Source organism: Asterias rubens, chromosome 8 (genome assembly GCF_902459465.1).
Source record: "Asterias rubens chromosome 8, eAstRub1.3, whole genome shotgun sequence".
Lineage (NCBI taxonomy): Eukaryota > Metazoa > Echinodermata > Asteroidea > Forcipulatida > Asteriidae > Asterias > Asterias rubens.
In genome coordinates this window covers 3,268,702-3,285,605 of record NC_047069.1, presented here as the reverse complement: position 1 = coordinate 3,285,605, position 16,904 = coordinate 3,268,702, and the positions used below count along the sequence as shown (strand labels likewise).

Below are 16,904 nucleotides of genomic sequence, written 5' to 3'. Positions count from 1 at the left end.
GGTTTGTTGTAAATTAATAAGAAATATTTTACGGTGACACCATGTAGATGAATCTGTTAAGTGATGGTTGTTCGGAGAATCTCTGTCCGTCTTCTGGGTCCGGTGGTTATAACAGGGAATTCATAGAATTTATAATTTTTCAACTTTAAAACCTTTAAAGTTCCAAGGTTCAATTCAGAGCTGTAATCTTGAGTTATGGGTGCTATGTTAGTATGACACTAAGTTTGCATTTAAAGGGAAGGTACACAATTGATAATTACTCAAAACAAATATTAACTTTATAATTACTCAAAACAAATATTAACTTTAAAACTCACTTGGTAACAAGCATTGGAGAGCTGTTGATAGTATAAAACATTGTGGGAAACGACTCCCTCTGAAGTAACATAGTTTTTGAGAAAGAGGTAGATTTCGTTCTTAAATTATAAAAGACTAGAAGTCTTTTATTCCTTTCTGAAAGCACACAAATTCGTCCCACAAGGTTGTTTTTTCTTTCATCATTTTCTCGCAACTTCGAGGACCTATTGAGCCCAAATGTTCACAGGCTTATTATTTTGTGCTTATAGTGAGAACACTGGTCTTTGACAATTACCAAACATGTACAGTGCCTTTAAAGCAGTTAACATTTTGAGTTAAAACATATTTTAAAAGGTGTCAAAAGTTTGATATATGATTATTATTTTGTTTATACTAGATGATGATGTTTACATGGAAGATGAAGACAAACGACAGGAGTATGTGTTGAATGAAACAGGCATGTACTTCTATGGCTCTGAAAATCAAATAGGTAGTTCACCCTGGAACTATGGACAGGTACGTTAATATTGTTCGAGGCATTAGATCTCTTAAATCTCTTACCCATTTTGGTTGGTTGGGGGGACTTCATTAAATTAAAGACAGTTCAATTTACCACAAATTTTAATTTTTAGACCTCAGAATTAGATTTTGAATTCTCCAAATCAAGCATCTGAAAGCACACAACTTCGTTTGACAAGGTTGTTTTTATTTCATTATTATCTCGCAACTTCGACAAATAATTGAGCTAAAATTTTCATAGGTTTGTTATTTTATGCATTATGTTGAGATACACTAAGTGAGAAGACTGGTCTTTGACAATTACCAATAGTGTCCAGTGTTTTTAAGGACTTGCATGTAGGAAAAGTAACTCAAGATAAGACTAGTCTATTCATCTGTTCAGACCATTACAAGAATTCTGTCCCCAAACACAGTTTCTAGTAATCAATCTGCCTTCCAATCTGGCCCAGTTGGTTCAGCATTTCTTTGTTTTGCATGGGCTGCTGGGAGGGTTAGTAAGTAGTTAGTTGGACAAACAACTGAAGTGAATATCCACCTGGACTTTCCTTTGTCTAGTTTGCACAGACATGCACCTACTGTGCAACAACTTCACCCATACTATCAAAAAGGCACATAATATCCCTTTCAGTGTCTCTTAGGCTAATTGCCTTACCCTTGAATCCTGCCCTTGGTCCTTTTCTTGGATACAAACGTGATACACCAATGACCAGGCTGCCACCATTTTTGTTGTATATTAACTAATAATATGATTTATTTCTGGTAATAAGTCACAAGGTTGAGGAAACCTGTAAATAAGGATACTTGCTTTGTGAAGCAGAGCACAGTGCACCCTGTCAACCCTGTCAACCCTGTCAACCCTAAAGGCTGTACACAGGATATTGCATTATACCATACAGCTTTAATGTCTTATCTGAAGGACAAAGTAATTATGGTAAACTATACACAGTATGGCACTGTACTTGCTTTTATGGTTAACTTGTATAAAGGGATATTTCAGAGAGTTTATGTAACAAGTTAGTAAATGAAGCATATGGGCAATTCCATGGTCAGTCGCAGTACACTTTTCTGTGTCATTTCTTGATCTTGGTGCTAGTAGTTCTATGTGAGATATTCTTTCCACTAAGTTTATAGACTTGTACTCGACACCCACGGCTTTTGAAGTGATGATATTAGAAATGTTTTTGTGCTCTGGATGTTATAACGTTGTCAGTCGCATTACACAAAATGGACATGGAAAAAATACACTAGTCACAATTCAAAAGTTTCCTCAAACTAAAAAACTTTCGCAAGTTTTACTGCATTTCTACCTCCACCCATGCTACACGTAACACACAACTCTTATAGTACATGCATGAGTATCCAACAGGATACTTCTGGTCAGCAACTTGAACTTTTAGATATACATGACAAACCCATGGTCAGTCGCACAACGGTCAGTCGCATACTGTTTTCCAGTCAATTAAGCCAAGCCTACATGGAGCCCAAGATGAGTGCTCATTTGGCAAATTTGGGTTAATTCCTTGTCAACAACTAAAAATAAATTGATTTCATGTGTTAGCTATAACAGCTAAGTGGAAAGAAAGTTTTGTCCAAAATTTGATTTGTTGGTGTCATGTCCATGTTTGCTTGGAGATGCCCATTAAACTTTTTACAAAGGTATGTATTTTCAATCGGCTTTTGAACAGTTTATTTGAGGTGTTGATCAAACTTCTTTGTGCGTGTTTCCTTATAACAATTAGGTTTCTGCCATACACAAACAAAGTTACCTAACCCAGGCCTCGACCTCTACAGCGGCCACCAGCGGCCATTGCCGCGATGCCCCAGCCAATTGCCGTGAAGCCCTTTTAAAAATCACGTACCTTACGGCCACTTGGCCGTCGTGCCCTTTTCCATTGATTCCATAACATTATTTATTCGAAAAAGTTATTTAATGTTAACATTGTGACCCATTTAATTTATATGGAGGTAAAATTCGGAACGTACGATCCCGCACACTAGTTTTTCACAATGCTGCTTCTGTGCAATAAAAAATGTGTCGAGAATGTGGCATGGTAACCATATCAAACGTAGTTGAGCTGTTTACTACTAAAAACGCAGCACCAGACTACTCCAATGTATAAACTCGCTACAAGTCCCTACATTAAATTACGCATTTTCGCACTGATTTTGTCCATTGAGATCTGTATTTATAGCGGATGGGGCGGGGGAGGCGCGCGGCCGGGGGCTGGATACAGTCTATGTTTTTCCCCTGGCTATTTTGCTGGTGTCCAAGGCTTGTACTGGATTAATGTTTGTGACCCACCACTACCAGTGATCTGCCTGCCTTGCGACTTTGTTTTTCATTGCCAAACACATGTTTGTGTACACACAAAAAGCGTGGAATTGTAAAACGTCAAACGGCAGAGCCCTAATTTGGCAATCATCATACTCCATCAAGTTCATTATTGATTAATCAGCATGCCAACCCCACAAAAGATGCAAAAATAAGCAGGAAGGCGAAAGGGCTAGAGTGGTAGCAAAGTGCCAACTTTAGAAGCATTTTTTAATTAGGTGCGTTTGTTTGCTTTTTGTATAGTAATTATTTAGCGCAGTCTAGCATGGCATAAACGCCGGCATGCAAAATACAACTTACAAGTTTAGCTAAATGCTAGGCCAATTATTTTGTGCTAAGGGGTTGAGGGTTCATTTTAATTTTCTTAATCATATTTATATATAAAAAAGAAGGGAAAAAAAGAAATAAATATTTTTCCTAATCATCGGATTTAGCTGAGCCTCCGGGTTGTTGGTGTATGATGGGGGTTGTTGACGTGGGGTGGGTTGGGCTCGTTTGTCTCGCAGAGTTGGGGTAGTGGTGAGCCAGAGACTAATTGATCTTTTTTCTTCAGATTAACACGCAGGGAATTATTTTTCTTAATATTTGTCTGTATGATTTTTTTAACAATTCTTTGTTCTGGAGCAACGATTTGTTTTCAGATGACCAGAAGGGAAATTAATTCAGTGGAAAGTATTTTAACATAATCATCAACAAATAAAGGTTTGAAAATGGCCTTGGTGCCCTTTCAGTTGGCCTTGGTGCCCCTTTCTTTTTGAGAGCTTTTGAGGCCAAGTGGCCTTGCCCCTCTGAAGCTAAAGGTTGAGGCCTGCTAACCTTTGTTCATATGTGTATGGTTTCATCTTCAACGATTCTACACAATAAAGGAAACAAAATACCGGGTGTAAATCATTTTAAACATAATGAACAACTTTGCCCTTTGTTTGTGCAGCAAATCTTGGATCCTCTGTGCTGGGCACACGCATGGGGCTCTGATGGTATAGTTTACACACTACTGACTACACACACGTACACCCACACATTGTGAAACAGTCATGTGACTGGCAGAACCATTGAACAAAAAATTAGGGTTAAAGAGTCTGGACACTATTGGTAATTTTCAAAGACCAGTCTTTTCACTTGGTGTATCTCAACATATGCATAAAATAACAACCTGTGAAAATTCAAGCGCAATTGGTCGTCCAAGTTGCGAGATAATTATGAAAGAAAAAACCACCCTCTTCACATGAAGTTGTGTGTTTTCAGATGCTTGATTTGGAGACCTCAAAATTTAAATCTGAGGTCTCAAAATCAAATTCGTGGAAAATTACTTCTTTCTCAAAAACTACGTTACTTCAGAGGGAGCTGTTTCTCATAATGTTTTATACAATCAACAGCTCCCCATTACTTGTTACCAAGTAAGTTTTTATGCTAATACATGTACATTATAATGCTAATTATTTTAAGTAATTACTAATAGCGTCCACTGCCTTCAAAGAGATTAAAACTACAGCTGTAAACAGTACAATGTCTAGTTAGATCCTGGTAGGTGAAGTATTAATATTTTCTTTAGCACATTAAAAAAGTATGATTACAAGATTAATTGGCAAACCACCCAAAATGCATAATTGTGTGATTTAAAGACAATAATATCAGAAAGTAGTTTAAAAACACTTAGCGGACAGATAGGACGATACTTTGCAGGAACGTACATATAAATTTGGCGTGTATAACGGAGACTAATTTTTATTAAATGTCTTTTTCTCTTTCTCTTTTCTCTTGTTGACCTGCATGTAGTTTGAGAAAGTGTCCTTGGACTGTGCGCTGTATTTGTTACAGAAGTCTGGCTTGCTTGATAGCAATCGTAAGAGTGCCGTCCATGTGGCCAGGTCCATGTCTGCTCTGGTGAGTTCAGTTCTACTAACTTAAAAAACAGCCCAAATATCATAATTTCCAACTTGCATGAATACTAACCTAATACCACTTGATTGATACATACAACAGGACACAATTTCATGGCTCTGCTTACCGTAAGAATCGGCGCTTACAGCAAGTGTAATTCATGGGTGAGAGGCAAATTTTGGCTTCTGTGCGTACGTACTCCATGTTACTAGTCATTCTACGCTTACAAGGCTAGCTCAAAAATTTGGCGCTTGCACGTAAGCGGGAAATTGTGATCGTAAGCGCAGAATTCAGCGGTAAGCAGAGCCATGAAATTGTGCCCAGATCTCTGCTAAAGGTTAAAACAACATTCACAATTAAGCCATTCTCATTAATAACCTATTTCATCACACTGCCTGTCACAGTCAAATATTATGTACAACTATTTTTCAGTAAAATAATGCAATACTTAAATTTGGCACATTTTTGAATAAAAGCAAAAGGGCCCCGGAATATAAGTAAAGTGACTATGAACTATTATATGAATTCTGTAATCAAGTCAACTGAACTTACATGTACCCTTAAATTGTGAAAAAAATGATTTCTTGCCCTAATCCGGCCACATCATCAGGCCGACTGATCTTGTTGCGCCAAAAGTTTGATGACCTATTAGAGGTAACTTTTGTTAAACAACTAAAATTCTTGAAATCTGAATGTTTGGAGGAGTCTGTAAGTGGTAAAGAAATTGAACAAATTGGTGTACATTTGTCATTTAAAGAATTTATCCATCAAGCAAGTGAGGAACCAAATCAACATCATTGGAAGCAAACAAAATGCTGCTTAAATCAGATTAAGTCTCTAAGAGCTTAGACAAATCAATGTACCTGTAGTCATTGTTTTTTATGGGCGATCAGCAGCTCGTCATGTCAGCTTTTAACAAAATTTACTTATAAGATTTTGTCAACAAAAAAACTTGTAGTGAATATTTTGACAGTTTGCATTACATGTATACAAAATGGCATTAAAACAGTCAGATAAAAGGGTACAGCAATGTTTGTGATTTTGAGGGCATTGTGGCGATGGCACAGCACCAATACTAAGGCAAGTTGAGAGTACATGTAGGAGTGAAAGTGGAGGTTTTTTTTCTAAGCAAGTCGCCGGACACGCATGGCGTGAAGGCCACTTCAAGGTGTGGGCTACAATTGTTTTTTTTCCAGAGGCCGTTGCAAGCAACTCCTAGGCCTAAAACAGGGTTGCCCCTTTGGCAGTCCATACAGATGTACATGGTTTGTGGTGAAGCACGTATGCTTTCACACTCTTTCAGAAAATATTTGTGCTGTGTGTTTAGCCTTACTACATACATACATGTACTATAGGGGCCTACATACCCATGTACATGTACGTAGTTTAAAAGAATTGATTGTTTTCTTGAAAGGTAAACTCCCAAGATGATGATGGTGTACTGGAAGGTAGATGGGATGGTGAATACGCTGATGGTATAGCTCCAACTGTATGGACAGGAAGTATTGCTATTTTGTCCCAATACATGAAGAAACGTGAACCTGTGGCTTATGGTCAGTGCTGGGTATTTGGAAGCCTACTTACAGGACGTAAGTTATTAAAACACTATCTTTTACCTTGACCTCACTTGCAGACCAATTCACATTATATGTGGCTAGTTAAGGCCTGACTAAAGTAATGTTAGCATTACATTTATTTTCGTAAACATTTATAAGAAACTTGTGACTTTCATTTACTATTTCAATCCAAATTAAGAATTACACAACTATAGAGCAGGGTACCTGCACTAAAGTACTCTCTCTAGTCCATTTACTATTTCAATCCAAATTACGAATTACACAACTATAGAGCAGGGTACCTGCACTAAAGTACTCTCTCTATTCCATTTGGACCACTTTTTACAAGTTTTAAGGGAGAACAAGTAGAGCCCTTAACATTTACTAAAGAAAAGTGTTTATTAAGTGGAAGAAAAACAATCCCCAGAATTTGGGCAAATCAGAATAAGTTTAACAGGTATGAAAGGAAATAAACATGGCAGAAATCTTAGTAAGAAAGAATCGGGAAACAAAAACGAATTCCCCCAACGTCAATGGATTGCCATTGGATGGCTACAGCTGATTTGCATTTTGGTACACAATTTACACATAGTGCAGGGCCCTAGTACGTGTAATTTTATTTTTTGATACAAAAAGTCTACTTTCTTTTCACTGTGTGATCGGCAGTAGTAGTAGTGGCCCCCAATATGAATAAATATGGCAAATGTGCGACCCTCCAACATGAATAAATTTGGCACATGTAATGCCCATGCAGTGCTGTAGCAGATTTCATTGGCTGCGCACCACCAAAGTGGTGCAAGCCCTGTGACAGTGAGCAACAATTTGCGGTATTTAGTAAACCTTATCAGATCTTAAGTCTTCACTGTGTCTAAGTACATTCAGTCAGGGCTCAACTTACTGAGTCTGGTTAGGTTAGTGGCCGTGAGACTGACACCACAGAGCAGTTGGGGGCGCGGATTTTTGTTTGGTTGGAACTGAGTCTTTGAAATCAGAACCGATGAAAACAGGTACGTTTCACTGGAGAGTGTACCCGCGGGTCCGGTTCTCAATTTGAAAACCGAGTATAACCGTGTAACCAGAGGAACCGCCCAAGCTTAGTGCTCACTAAAGCCTGGTACATACTTCCTGCAAATGCCAAGCCAATTTTGACGTAATGGCTGTTTTCGCAGCGAATGTTTTGCAGGAGTTGAACAACTGTTGCAAATGATTTGTTGCGAAGTTGTGACGTCAAAATTCGTATCGCATTTGCATTTGCAGGAAATATGAACCAGGCTATGGTCACTCAAGATTATTGTTATCGTTGTTACAAAATCAAGCAAAGTTTGCAGAGTTTGTTTACACTTTTTGTTACCAATTTGTCTACTCAAGCGTATCAAGTCAAGGCGGTTTTATTGTGACAATGATAATTTTAACTGAAAATAATTACTGTGGAGGTCTGGAAAGGGCACTGATAGAGGCTAAGAGAAGTTAACTCCCCCAGAAATCTCCTCAATTTGCTACTGTTAGTGTTAGATATATTGCTTGACCCTAACTGATCATTTATACAGCAGGTTTTCTAGGCAGCTATTGCTTACACAGCCATTTTAAACCATTGCTTTTGTGTATTTAGTATTGAGGAGTCTTGGATTACCAACACGAACTATAACTAACTTTGGTTCAGCACATGATACTGATGGAAACCTCACCCTTGATTATCACTATGATGAAAAACTCAATCCACTAGATGACTATGACGAGGACAGCATATGGTAAGAATCTTGTGGCAATTGTTTTCCTTTAACTGCAACAAACAATGGCTGAGATTATTGTAAAGGCAGTGGACACTATTGGTAATTGTCAAAGACTAGCCTTTGCTGTATCTCATCGTGTGCATAAAACAACAAACCTGTGAAAATTTGAGCTCAATCGGTCATCAAAGTTGCGTGATAATTATGAAAGAAGAAAACACCCTTGTCACACGAAGTAATTGTGTGCGTTTAGATGGTTGATTTTGAGACCTCAAGTTCTAAATCTGAGGTCTCGAAATCAAATTTGTGGAAAATTACTTTTTTCTCGGAAAACTATGGCACTTCAGAGGGAGCCGTTCCTCACAATGTTTTATACCATCAACCTCTCCCCATTACTTGTCACCAAGAAAGGTTTTATGCTAATAATTATTTTGAGTAATTACCAATAGTGTCCACTGCCTTTAACCTGTTGTGTGCCGGTGTTAAGTTTTGTTTTCTTAGAAATGGTTGCAATTTTGAAACATCACTGTTTTAGGATCATTTTTGCACCAGTGCCTTTCATCACTGAAAGTTTCATTGCATTTGCTCTTAACGAATTATGTAAAAGGCCGCTTAGAACCACATGTGCACTATTTCAATGACTTTCGTAGGTCTTAAAAATTAAAATAACAAAATAAACAAATATTCTTTAACAAAAACAAGTGCTCTTATTAACTTGTAACATTTACCTGCTATACGCAAATTACCCAGCACCTTGTGTCGTTATCATGTCATCTGTCTAATTATTTTGTTTTTCTTTCCCATCTTCTATTTTGTGTATTTTGGTATAACCCATCATTGTGGTTACATTCAGTGTCACCAGCTAACTTCTTTGTCTTCTTCCTGGTTAGGGAGCACGTATCTATTTAACCGCCCGAGAGCTAGACCGAAAGTGGCCGAACCTGAAGGTTTTCCGCTCTGAAAGCTTTTACAAAAGAAATGACTGGTGTCATGAATAATCCGCATATTGGGGGTTAAAGTTGCTCACCTTTGCTCATTAAACCTTCACAACCTCAACACAATGGTTGTTGGGTCTGGATCAGTCCAGGTGGCAACAAAAGGCATGACAAGTCCTTTGTCAAGTGGTTGGCAATTAAGGGATTATAGGATTACTGCCCTCAACTTCAGACTGAATAGGCTGTTTGAAACAGCCAGAATGATTTAACTTTTATTTCGCTACCACAAGTCATGTGCACCGAGACTTACACTAATTTGCTGATTTTAAAACAACTGATTTATTCCTCCATGCATGTACAGTTGCACAGGGTCTGCCATGTTGGTTTGCTCACAACAACACTACCACAGGTCGTGTGCTAGACGTGTTGATACAATTGCGTGCGTAATACATTATGGAACCTACTAAAGAGCGCCCTCTTTTTACTCTAATTTTTCCTTCCTTTTTTTTCTACCGAGAATAATGAATACCACTCACCCGCCAAGTGTTTGTTTATTTAAAGAAATTTTTCAAAATGAATTTGCGTCAGTACACAAAATATGGTGTGATAACAATATTTCAGTGCCTATAAATTATCCACGTGTGCTGAACGATAATGGATATTAGTACATTGTTGTTTTTTGTGAGGTAAGGCTTTCCCCGACGGATTTCTCTTTGCGTCGCAGAGCCGGGTAGCATATACCGGCCGGTCGATGCATTGCAACACGTTTCTCAAACATACAAAATGAACTGAAATATGATGTATTTTATAAATAATCGGACCAAATATTCGTCACCGGGCGAAAAAAAATAAACATTGTGGATTTCCTAAAATGTATGTTTGTTCAATTTTTTCAGAAAATCGGTCGCCGCGATCCGTAAACAAACTTATCAAGTTGGAACGGCCTAAGTCCAACCTTTATGGTTTGTTTTTACGAAAGAGTAGGCCTACCAAGTGTGTTTATATTTTTAACAGGAGAATTTAGTTGAAGAAATCATTCCTTATTTATTTTTGCAAATGCAGTCATAACATAGAAACCAGCAATAAACTTACAATATAAATTTATGGCCAGGACTGATTACTAATCCGGGCACAGAGGGGCTTTGTCCAAGTCATCAGGGATTAACAGTCGCCCATCTATTCCTTTGTGTACCAAAAGCTAGGAAGCAGGGGCAAGGAGATCATGAATATGCAGGTTACCAAACCAAGCGGTGTGCATTCACCTGTTGATAATGATGCTCATTACAGCACCGGACGATTCGGCCAGTTTCGGCCTAGCTCTCGGGGGGTTAAATATATACGTGCTCCCTTAGACTTGTCCTGGTCCATCATCCTGTTCTCTCCACTCACTGCTCTTTTCTTTTCACTTTGTCACCTGACACTAATATCTGTATAAATGTGTTTGTGCCCAATTTAGCCTTTAAAGGCACTGAACACGTTTGGTAATTCTCACTTGGTGTATCTCAACATAATTATGCATAAAATACAAACCTGTGAAAACTGGACTCAATTGGTCGTCGAAGTTGCGAGAGAATATTGGAAGAAAAAACACTCTTAATTCAATTAAAATATTTCAGTGAGAAATTACTTCTTTCTCAAAAACTACATTACTTTAGAGGGACCCGTTTCTCACAATGTTTTATACTATAAACAGCTCTCCAGTAAGTAAGTTTTTATGTTAACATTTCATTTGAGTAAGTACCAATAGTGTCCACTGCCTTTTAGACAAGACTCTGTCATGGTCAATACCTTTTTATTTTAACTATCCATGCAAAATTTGTACTCAATATTTAGTGTATCTGGCTTCTATGTCAAACCAGTGGTTGTTTTTATCATGTGTAAGCAATTTGTTGTATATTTAAATTTCTTCTAGGAACTTTCATGTGTGGAATGATTGTTGGATGGCGCGACCAGACCTGGACGAGGGCTATGGAGGCTGGCAAGCTGTAGATGCTACTCCACAAGAAACAAGTCATGGTAAATAATACACACTCGGTCTACACCAACTACGTATATCTATTCCACATGTGTCAGGTATTAATTTGTTACTCAATAAGCCATTTGCAAGTTAGATTTGAATAATGTCTGGTACCATGACTCGCTTAGTTACAATGTACCGGTTACATTTGAATTCCTCAGACTATCGAGACAGTTGCTACGCCACGTGATCATGGGCAAGCTTTTGCATAGTCACGTTAGAGACGGTGAACACCCATACACAATTCTGAATGGATGTGTATGGCACAATGATACCAGGGTTTGCTCATCCTGGAAGTTGCTATTCAAGTCAATTCTGAATGGATGTGTATGGCACAATGATACCAGGGTTTGCTCATCCTGGAGGTTGCTATTCAAGTCAATTCTGAATGTATGTGTATGGCACAATGATACCAGGGTTTGCTCATCCTGGAGGTTGCTATTCAAGTCAATTCTGAATGGATGTGTATGGCACAATGATACCAGGGTTTGCTCATCCTGGAGGTTGCTATTCAAGTCAATTTGGGAACTTTACTACATGTACATAGCCATAATTAAAAAGTTCTAAAAAAGACCCCATCTCAAATGTCTCTGATCAACTGAAAATTAACAAATAATTATGGGCATAAATACACTTAATAATTACTGAAAGTTCCAAACGGGTTGCCAGAACAACCACCCATTGCCCCCCTCCCCCCTTAATGTTACCTAGGAGAGTCCAACAAAAAAAAATCAACATTGACTTCAGAATTGCGGAGGTCGTGGGTTCGAATCCCACCCGAGTAATATGCCTTTGATTTTTTCACAGAACTCGGGTAAATACCGAGTATACAGTGTTAACACACATCGGTGTATATGGGTAAAAAACCCAAAATGAACATTGACTCTACTGCTGTTTTTGTCAGTGATGACATTGCAGCATAAGGATTGATACTAACTAGTAATCTTTTACACTAGGTGTGTACTGTTTGGGTCCTGCCTCCTTGACTGCCATAAAACAAGGACATGTTCAGCTCAATTATGACACAAAGTTTGCCTTTGCTGAGGTGAATGCTGAGAAGGTTTACTGGAAAGTATTTAAGAGTAGAAAGGTAAGTTGTTGTTTCGATGTGTATTTGATTGTTTGATTAGAGGAATTTGTCTTTGAAACTCATTTGTGTGAAAGTTCTCTGAATTGCTTATTAATTTCTCATCCATTGGCCATCTGATGTTAACTTCACTGAGAGCCTTTAATGACTGGACCTACAATTCCGTCATCAATTCAGGTTGCCTTGGTTTGAGTTGGTCTATGAAAAGCATTTAAAACTGTTTGTTATGAAATGCCATGTTTTTGAAGTAGAATATAATGATCAACACAAACATGCCTCAAATGTAGCTGATAATAGTTTGTTCCGTTTGTTTTGTCTTTGATTGTATAGCCCCCAGCAGTGATCGATGTTGAATCATCTCAGGTTGGATTCCATATTAGCACCAAGGCGGTGGGCAAGTATGAGCGAGAAGATATCACTGATCAATATAAATACAAGGAAGGTTAGTATGAGAAACATGTTTGTTATAACTCGGTAACAAATTGTGAAGTTTGATTGGTCGAGAATACACATGTACCAAATGCGCATTTACATGTACCATGGCTGCACAGCACTGCAGGTAACATGAGTACCATGGCTGCACAGCACTGCAGGTAACATGAGTACCATGGCTGCACAGCCCTGCAGGTAACATGAGTACCATGGCTGCACAGCACTGCAGGTACATGTGTGTAACATGAGTACCATGGCTGCACAGCACTGCAGGTAACATGAGTACCATGGCTGCACAGCCCTGCAGGTAACATGAGTACCATGGCTGCACAGCACTGCAGGTAACATGAGTACCATGGCTGCACAGCACTGCAGGTAACATGAGTACCATGGCTGCACAGCACTGCAGGTAACATGAGTAACATGGCTGCACAGCCCTGCAGGTAACATGAGTACCATGGCTGCACAGCACTGCAGGTAACATGAGTACCATGGCTGCACAGCACTGTAGGTAACATGAGTACCATGGCTGCACAGCACTGCAGGTAACATGAGTACCATGGCTGCACAGCACTGCAGGTAACATGAGTACCATGGCTGCACAGCCCTGCAGGTAACATGAGTACCATGGCTGCACAGCCCTGCAGGTAACATGAGTACCATGGCTGCACAGCACTGCAGGTAACATGAGTACCATGGCTGCACAGCACTGCAGGTAACATGAGTACCATGGCTGCACAGCCCTGCAGGTAACATGAGTACCATGGCTGCACAGCACTGCAGGTAACATGAGTACCATGGCTGCACAGCACTGCAGATAACATGAGTACCATGGCTGCACAGCACTGCAGGTAACATGAGTACCATGGCTGCACAGCACTGCAGGTAACATGACTACCATGGCTGCACAGCACTGCAGGTAACATGAGTACCATGGCTGCACAGCACTGCAGGTAACATGAGTACCATGGCTGCACAGCACTGCAGGTAACATGACTACCATGGCTGCACAGCACTGCAGGTAACATGAGTACCATGGCTGCACAGCACTGCAGGTAACATGAGTACCATGGCTGCACAGCACTGCAGGTAACATGAGTACCATGGCTGCACAGCCCTGCAGGTAACATGAGTACCATGGCTGCACAGCACTGCAGGTAACATGAGTACCATGGCTGCACAGCACTGCAGGTAACATGAGTACCATGGCTGCACAGCACTGCAGGTAACATGACTACCATGGCTGCACAGCACTGCAGGTAACATGACTACCATGGCTGCACAGCACTGCAGGTAACATGAGTACGATGGCTGCACAGCCCTGCAGGTAACATGAGTACCATGGCTGCACAGCACTGCAGGTGACATGAGTACCATGGCTGCACAGCACTGCAGGTAACACAAGTACCATGGCTGCACAGCACTGCAGGTAACACGAGTACCATGGCTGCACAGCACTGCAGGTAACATGAGTACCATGGCACTGCACTGCAGGTAACATGACTTTTGTTAACCGGTTGACCTTACCTTAATCGTTCCCAGCGTTGGTCGATTTCCAGCGCTTAGTTCGAAGTGGCCGCGGGTTCGAGGGAACAGTGAAGAATTGTTTCTTATTTGAACAACTGTTTGTCTGCTTATTAAACTATGCACAGCCTACTCATCGTAATGTTTGAAGATGACAACATAAATTTGAGAAGAGAAATAATCATGTAACCAAGGTATAACAAAACAATTGTTGCACGCTGTGATTTTGGGTCCATGGGTTTTGTATACCCTCGGAGGCAAATGGTGCCATTTGCCCCTCAGGTGTACAAAACGCCATGGACCCGTCACAGCGTTAACAACTGTTTGTCTGCTCATTATTATTTCAAAATATGTGGTGGTGCGATATTTGGTCCAAAAGAAGTTAACCTATTAAATGTTAACATTTTGAATAGTTGAAGTCCAAGTATGCTTTGCCCAATGCACCACATTTTTGTATCACTTCTGGGGGTATCTTCATTTATACCCAAAACAGTTTTAAAAGACTGGAACACATTACCACCACAGACATCTAATCCGTCACGGACAATAAGAGCTTTAAAGGAGCCATTATAATCCACCTCTAAAGCAATTTCAAACTACTGTGCAACAAAAGTGACGGAATGCCCATTAAAACTGTGCAGGATGAATTGTACCCCCGAAGTGATACAAATACTATTGAGAGCGCCCGCATGTGGTAAAAAATACAGTACTTTTTGGCTGACTTGGTTAAAGGCAAAGAAGTTTTTCAATTGCTGAAAAACTTTTCTGGGGTCAAAGAAGCTATGACCTTTACGTTTAAAATAACCCTAACCCCAGAAAAGCTGTCTGGTTGATGCACTTATACTCCCAGAATTCATGTTTCAGTACAAAAGTTGAAAATTTAAGACTCCTTTCCAAGTGTATTTTAATTTGCCAACTGTTCCCCTTGATTCTGGATGTTATTAGTTTATTAAATGTACATCTCATCTCCCATATGTATAAGTACATGGATGTGGTTTCTCGCCTATATAAGCCTTTATTGAGGTATAGTGGACGTGATAGGAATGTACTGTTTGGGTTGGGTGTGTACACACAAAATAACCCAATGTTATAGCATTGTGTCCACCATAAAAAAGGCTTATACTTATAACTTCACTGCTGTGAATATGTTTTATTTCCAATATTGTACTAGAGACTCAATGTATTGGAAATGCTTAAGAGAGACCTAGTTGCAGATGACTAATGTTTACAGATATTGACAGCTTAAGAAAGTATAACGTTTTGATAATTGACTTTTCAGGAACACAACTGGAACGCATTGCTGTTCATGAGGCTAGTACCCATGTTCGGAAAGCTAAGAAGATTCTCAAGAATATTGTTAAAGATGTGCAGTTTAGTGTAGACATGCCTGAGAATCCACTGCTTGGAAAAGATATCAAGTTCTTTGTTTCCGTCAAAAATACGTCAGACAAGGTAAGAATTTAACCTTTAAGCACGCACGCAATATTAAACATAACGTCATACACTCCTCACTGCGCCACGACACTCACTGTGCCATGAAAAATCAATCCATTTCAGTCGTACCCAGAAGTCATCGGATAACTGTCGGTGTGATTATTTTCTTTTGTTACAAGTTGAGTTTATTTTGTAGAGGTTGAAATTATCTTCAGGTTAAGACAAATCGGAAATTTTTATTTAACATATTGTATGATGTGAGTTAAAATGGTTTTACTTTCAATAGAGGGCAGTGTCAGACATGATAAGTTCATACTTGGCAGACGTTCTACCCATTTTGACATCAGAGTAGGTTTTCTTGTGATTTTATGTTAACAAATACGACAAAAACAAGGGCAAAACCCAGTACCTGTTGCATTGATGTACTGTATTTGTCGTATTGCAGTTTCTATAAACATGGTGTGAGCAAACGATGCTTAGCGGAGTGAACCATTTACAATGATGCCAACATACATGGTGTGAGCAAACGATGCTTAGCGGAGTGAACCATTTACAATGATGCCAACATACATGATTTTGGGTCATAAATACACCACTACATAATAATACCTCAATTAAACACAATAAACAAACCCTCAGTCATGCCAGTGTTAATGCTGTAATCATTTGGAAACTTGACTGGCCTGCTGTGATGTGGAGTGTATTGCTTCCAGAAAACAGCCATTTTTTGTTTAATAATAGTAAAGCAGAATTCTAAAGCCTGGCACATGTTGTAGGTAGAAATAACAACTGAACCAATTCTACTTGATCAGTTTTAAAACTATTTGTGCTACTTTGATGAGGGTCCATGGGTTTTGTACACCCTCGGGGGGCAAATGGTACCCTCGGTTTTGCCTCGGGTGCCATTTCCTCCCTCGGGTGTACAAAACGTCATGGACCCTGTCACAGCGTGCAACAATGGTATAGTGTATGAATGTTTGATTTGTTTGTTTGTTGGACAGGTTCGTGATGTGTATCTGGCTATGAATGGTAACAGTGTATACTACACCGGAGTGAAGAAGGGAAAGATAGTCTCACACTCTACTGACCTCGAACTCAAGCCTAAACAATGTAACTATTTTATTTCAAGTTCTTAAATAAGGCAATAAAAGGGTAGCGACGAG

General features: G+C 39.4%; 1 protein-coding gene across 1 annotated transcript in view; it reads left to right on the top strand.

Moving 5' to 3' along the window:
- Nucleotides 1-16,904, top strand: part of LOC117293419 (protein-glutamine gamma-glutamyltransferase K-like) — a 46,898-nt gene that overhangs the window by 16,120 nt on the left and 13,874 nt on the right. The window contains exons 5-13 of the mRNA XM_033775746.1: nucleotides 695-813; nucleotides 4,925-5,032; nucleotides 6,444-6,618; nucleotides 8,195-8,333; nucleotides 11,160-11,263; nucleotides 12,221-12,354; nucleotides 12,682-12,793; nucleotides 15,587-15,759; nucleotides 16,743-16,851. Of these exons, the coding sequence (XP_033631637.1) occupies nucleotides 695-813; nucleotides 4,925-5,032; nucleotides 6,444-6,618; nucleotides 8,195-8,333; nucleotides 11,160-11,263; nucleotides 12,221-12,354; nucleotides 12,682-12,793; nucleotides 15,587-15,759; nucleotides 16,743-16,851 (1,173 nt within the window). The remainder of the gene's footprint in view (nucleotides 1-694; nucleotides 814-4,924; nucleotides 5,033-6,443; nucleotides 6,619-8,194; nucleotides 8,334-11,159; nucleotides 11,264-12,220; nucleotides 12,355-12,681; nucleotides 12,794-15,586; nucleotides 15,760-16,742; nucleotides 16,852-16,904) is intronic.